This window comes from Hydra viridissima, unplaced genomic scaffold, assembly GCF_058129835.1.
Source record: "Hydra viridissima isolate aposymbiotic clone 2 unplaced genomic scaffold, HvirCarnegie_v1 scaffold_10, whole genome shotgun sequence".
Lineage (NCBI taxonomy): Eukaryota > Metazoa > Cnidaria > Hydrozoa > Anthoathecata > Hydridae > Hydra > Hydra viridissima.
Genome location: NW_028324309.1, coordinates 12,800,164 through 12,806,614, shown reverse-complemented (window position 1 = coordinate 12,806,614; position 6,451 = coordinate 12,800,164). Strand labels below are relative to the sequence as shown.

Here is a 6,451-nt window from a genome sequence, read left to right as displayed (position 1 = left end):
TATTATTATTATTATTATTATTATTATTATTATTATTATTATTATTATTATTATTATTATTATTATTATTATTATTATTATTATTATTATTATTATTATTATTATTATTATTATTATTATTATTATTATTATTATTATACTATTATTATACTATTATTGAAAAGTTCAACTAATTATTGGTAAAGATGCGTCATTTTTGAACTTTTTTTGATTTTCTGACTATATTAGAAAAAAAAATTGTTAAAAAATAATAGTTTATCACTTTATAAATATATTCTTATATACAGATTATCTACAGGTTAAAATACTTTTACATCAATTAAATCCAAACAGTATGTAACCAAACAATAATTATTTACACAGAATAATTATAAAATTCTTCGAGGGGAAAACCTGTTTTCACATTAGTTTCATTATGCGTGAAGTGGAAGCTTTGAGAATGGGGTTGGCAAAGCAATTCAAGATTTTGCCTCGAAATTGTTCCTGGTAGCGTTAGTTCGTTGATTAAACTTTCAGCCGACAACTCGAAACCTTCACCTGACAATGGGTTTGTGCTTTGCTGAATTAACTGTTCAAAAAGTGGTTCCATCCCTTCATTCACCAGAGCCTGTATTGTATTTACTTCAACATCTATGTTGAATAAAAAAAAAAATTAAAAAAAAAATAGTTCGTTGTTTAACAATTATACAAAGGATTCATTTATTTCAAACTTCACTTAAATATTTTATAGAATTTCTTAATCTTCTCATAATCCAATGTAATTAGAAATAATTTCTTACTTGAGATTTTGCTTTTTTTTGTAATGGATTCCATTCTAGCAGAAGATTTTCTCTTCGAACAGCTCTTTCTTCTTACTTCATCTCTAAATCCTTTAGCAAACGGATTGTTTTCGATTTTCAATTCTGTGATCTTCCAAAAAAAATTTTAAAAATTAGATATTACTTTTTTAAAAACCAAACATTTTCATTTCAAATCAGGTAGATAAACTTTTTGATCATTTTTTTAAATAATCACTAATTATACATCACTAATTATACTAACTATACATCACTAATTATACTAATTATACATCACTAATTCGTCAGATTTTAACAATCACATAAAAATTATGGCATTATATTTTCTACCAATTTTCTTGTGTAATGAAAAACTCGGGCTATTGTTAAAGTACCGAAAAATCATATTTAGCAAAAGTGTTTTCTACCTTAGGATTTTGGTACGCTGTTACAGCAATAAATTGACATTCTTCGAAAACAAAAGTGCTAAATGGCTGAAAGTTGATCGATTGCATATCACAGGCTTGAACAACATGAATGCGAGGCTGATATTTGTGCATGGAACTCAAAAGTATCTGATACAAACAAAAAGTATTTGGTTTGAAAAAGAAGTCTCATAAAATTAGACACAAAAACATGTTTCCCATGAAAAGCTCTGTATGATATTTGATTTAACATTAAAATAAAAAAAATAGAGATAAAATATTACATTTCCTGCTGGATTTGAAGTATTATTAGTGAGCTTCATCGTCTTAAAGTTTATTGCTTTCTTCATCCATTGTGCACCAAGAAGAGGACTGTCTGGATGAACGAATATTTCAGATGAGCGATAACTCTCACATTTGCCTTGCACTATCCAATTTGTTTTCGTCCATTTGTACTTAACATTGTCAGCTGGAACAACATCCATAAGTAAAAAATAAGAAGAATTTGGATTCATTCCTGTTAGTGTCACCTCGGGCGCTGGAAACATGCGTCTAAAAAAATATGAAAAATTAAAAAGATATTTTATCCTCATTTACAAACTGCATATTCAAACGGCCCGAAAAAAAACAAAAATAATAAGATTAGAACCAACTGTCTTTAAAATCCACTCACCTTCCTTGTTTCGTCACCACCATCTCTGTTGTGTTTCTATTAAACTGCTCAAAGATTCGTCGGTTTTCTAACACCGCTTTAATTTTGAAGGGACATATTTTCTGACTGACATTCAAATCCTCATTTGATATGCAGCTATATCCAACATCAGAACAAGGTTCTAAAAGAATAATTAAAATAATCAGTTAACATAAATAACCGTAATAATGAAAAAAATTTTTCAAGTTCTGAAGAGTCAACATACCCATTTTAATTTCTGTTCTATGATACGGCATTATGTTTGAGGAGTGTGTGTGATTAAAGTTTGAATTAATAAACCCGTCGTAGAGATTTTCATTTAGAAGTTCATACTTTTTTGCATCGCTTAATTTGTAAAACTCAAAATCAGATGCAAAAAAACTCATTATTATTGTTTAAAGTTATTCTTCCACCCAATCAAGTTTAAAATGTAAAACTGATACAAACCCCTCTTTTTAAACTCCAAGCAGAGTCGTAAAATCTTTTGTTCAAATCTTTAATGTGTTTACTTTATCAAACGGAACAACGTTCGAGGCATCACCCAAGACTAAAAACGACACCATCAAAATAATTGTTTCTTTGTTTTAATTCGCAGCTCCTATTTTCAACCCGGAAACGAAGATTTATTATTAACTTTTTACTGTTTTAAGATTTTTTTTTTCTGCGTTTTTTAAATTTAGTTTCCTGTCTATACTTGGGAAGATTTTACTATTTTTGTACCAAATAAAACTGGTGAACTGTCACATGACTTATTATATTACTCTTTTTTTTGTGTGTTTGCCGTTATTTTAACTGGCTGTTCTAACGAACCTTTTTCCATTAAAACTTAAAAACACTGAGGAAACATGGTTCAAACACCTTTACCCTAGGGATAGATAGAGATACCATATATTTAATTTTTGTTTTAATCAAGTGCTGTTAAAATTTTAGAAATACTACTGCCATTTCTAGAGTTAACACACAGGTTGATTTTAAGTCATTTGAGCTACGACTTTTATGGATCGGTTTTTTTATTTTTGATGCGTATTTTTTAGAGCACAGGGAACATTTTTAGTTCCCATTTTTAGTTCCCATTTTTAGTTCTCATTTTTAGTTCTCATTTTTAGTTCTCATTTTTAGTTCTCATTTTTAGTTCTCATTTTTAGTTCTCATTTTTAGTTCTCATTTTTAGTTCTCATTTTTAGTTCTCATTTTTAGTTCTCATTTTTAGTTCTCATTTTTAGTTCTCATTTTTAGTTCTCATTTTTAGTTCTCATTTTTAGTTCTCATTTTTAGTTCTCATTTTTAGTTCTCATTTTTAGTTCTCATTTTTAGTTCTCATGTAATGAACAATACAATATCATTAAAAAAAACATTTTTTAAGTTTTTAAATATTCTTATATTTGTTACATATACAAACTAAGATGTAACATTAAGTTGTAACATTTTTTTATTCTACCGCAAAAACAATCTCATATTTTCAAATGAAATGATAGATCTTCAAGAAGACTATAAGATGGATGTGGGTTGGGCAAGTGGATTTATTAACCATATTATTTCTTTAGAAAATAGTTGTTCCAATCATTGAAATGGGTGCCACTAACCAGAGAAATATTATGTATATTGTTTATGAGCGTTTACATGTTCTTTTAATATCTGTCATTTTACATTAAGTTAAAATATTCGTTATTTTAACATCTGAACATGTCATGCAAACCTGTATGGATAGCACCTTAAGATGCCGGATATGTTCTAGAGAATTAAAAGTTATTTCAAGGTATTTGAAGTAACGAGTTCTTCATTACTAGATATAGTCTTTCCTTTTTTAAAACTATTTTAAAAAGCGGAAGTTTTTAATGTGTTAATAATTTGAACTCAATTTTTAAGAGTGAGAAAAGAAAAATTGTTGTTAGGATTTTAATATAATAGTCAATAAAAAGTAAATTAAGCTTGTATATTTAAACTTATAATTTAAAAATAACTTGGCAAAACTGCAAGAGCTTTCTAAAAAATCCTCGTATATGAATTAATTTGGAGGTTTTACACTTTGTCAAAAATATAACATAAAAATGAAAAAAGCGGGAAAAATGATTTAGAGATGTTTTTAATTAACATTTCTTAAACATTTTCTTAGATTTTCATAAACATTTTCTTAGATTTTCTTGTAAAAATCTGTTTTTTTTTTTGTTTTTGTTTTTTTATAGCATTTTTATGGTAATAATTTTGGCCGCTTCAAAGTTTATATCTTGCTTTTCCCCGGACAAACATTGTTTATTTTGTTAAATTTAACCAAACAATCTCTTTTAAGAAATAGAATTTAGTTTACTTTTAGTTAAAATATGAAAATAAAATAAAATATGAAACTGGCCTTTTAAAAGTTTCTGAAATATATTTTATCATAAAAATTTTATCTTTATTCGCTGAGGTCTTATATAATGTTAATATTTATTAAACTCGTGTAACGTTGTCAATGAAATTAATGGTGCGCACTTTTAAAAGTTTATTCAGCTTTTACTTATGAAGTTGAACGCTAAATTTTTATTAATGTTGATTTAATTGTTGCCGCATATGGGATACAGCCATTCAAGTTCGTTACGATTTATTTCTTTCTTCTTTAACTTTTAAAGGTAGATGTATATATACATGCATATCTTATATGAGTTATAAATATGCGGATTACATATTTAGAAACAAAACTTTTTTCGTTGTAGAAATGTATTTTCCACGAAAACGCGGTTTATAAGAAAAATTCTCGATACGTGCGATTGTTTCACACCTTTGTCTAAATTTTGAGGAAAAAAGCCATTGTTTAAAGCTGAAATTTTGAGGAAAAAAAGCCATTGTTTAAAGCTGATTGCGGCCACTTTGCTCACTCAATGATCTTTAAAACCTTTTTACAGAAAGGTTTCTATTGATACTTTCTCAGGCAAAAGCTAAGATCCTATCAACGAACTAATTTTCCAGATTCCCTTGCCTTTGAATTTTCTCTGAATATGAAATTAGAAAAATGTACAAATTTGTGCCTAGATGAAGCAAAACTTGTTTAGTATTCTTTTATAGCTTTCAATTTAGTTTTAATTTATTCGTATGTTTTATATGTATTTCTCTGCCTTAACTTTAAGCTATGCGTTGTCATGGTGTTATAGTTTGTATTACCTAGCTACTCATTTGTTTAAGTTTTACCACAATTGCAATTTCTTAAATAAGTTTGCTCGAAAGTTTCATTTAAAAGCCAATAAATATATCATGCAGTTTGTTTTAATGACTTCTTTTTTTTACTGTTTTACTAAAATTTCAATAGATATGTAAAGCTTTTAGAACTCCATTCAAAATTGTGTTGTATTACAACTACAATATGAAACTTGTTGCTATAGAAAAGTAATTAAAGGATAATTAATGTGAAACAGTTTTAATTTTATTTTCGCATTTTTTTCTGCTCATTAAATTTTTTCCTGCAAATGCATATTTAATCTCTTTAAAAAGAGAAAAACGTCATGAAAATTCGAAAAAAATGGTAGTAAGAAGTTTTAATTCTAAGATACATGAATTTTATGTTTTAATCTAAGAATCCTGATTGGTTTACATTTGTGATGTTTAACACCACGATCGTGATCTACCTGACCTAGAAAGTTTATTAATATCTTTTCTCTTCATTAAGACAAATACTGTGAGCGCAAAGTGGACTTAACTCTTCTTTAGAACGCAAAGGTGATTTAAATTCTCCTTTAAATGTTGTTAGAAATAAATTGCTAGCTATATCTAATTCGGATCGATATTTGACTGAAATCAAGTGACGGAGTATATTAATAAATATAATTTAAAAAAATGACGGAGTATATTGATAAACAAAATTTTAAAAAGAAAAAAGTTAAAAAGTACTCTTGAAACAAAAAAAACAAAAAACAAATAACTGTTGAGAAAAAGCATTCATAAATATTTAAATATTTTTAAAATTTTCAGCAATAACAGTTGAAGGTATTTAAATAATTTATTGATAAAAGACAACGTATATGTCTTGCATTGAATTAAATTCATGTATATTTAGAAACATTAAATAATTGACTGCACATCACGTGGAGACAGATGAAATATGGTTTTCATGGATAGATATCGGTTTTCAAGTTAAAAGATAATAGAGCTTTAGCTGCACGCTTGTTGTAAAAACGATAATATAAACGCCGATAGAAAGATTTGAAGAAAATTTCGTCTTCCCAAAGTTTGAAGAAATTATGGCCGAAGAAAGCAAAGAAACGGGAAAAGTAGTCGAAAAAGAAGTGGAATTACTTCTTTCAGAGATGTTAGATAAAATTGTTGTAGATACACAAGTTGTAGAGTTAACTAAAAGAGAAGAACCAAATATTCATCAAATTGCACCAATAAACGAACATTACTTCACTACGAAAAATAACAGTTCAAAAGAAGAAAGTATTGATTCGTACTTGGAAAGTAAGGAGATCGAAGCTCAAGAGAATGCATGTACAACACTTTGTTTTAATATCTGCCGAAAGCAACGTTTTCTTGCCAAGAGTTTAGAGTTAAAACTCTCGTATTTGGGGAGCACAGGCATTGGTGCTTGGAAG

General features: G+C 27.5%; 1 protein-coding gene across 1 annotated transcript; it reads right to left on the bottom strand.

Annotated features, from left to right (window-relative positions):
* Window positions 1-355: 355 nt before the first annotated feature.
* On the bottom strand, window positions 356-2,278 carry LOC145181395 (T-box transcription factor TBX5-A-like). Its single transcript, XM_080056487.2, has 6 exons — window positions 2,119-2,278; window positions 1,875-2,034; window positions 1,486-1,753; window positions 1,205-1,351; window positions 780-909; window positions 356-630 (listed from the first exon to the last, which is right to left on the bottom strand). Exons 1-6 carry the CDS (start codon window positions 2,276-2,278, stop codon window positions 356-358), a joined length of 1,140 nt encoding a protein of 379 aa, XP_079912613.2.
* Window positions 2,279-6,451: the final 4,173 nt, after the last annotated feature.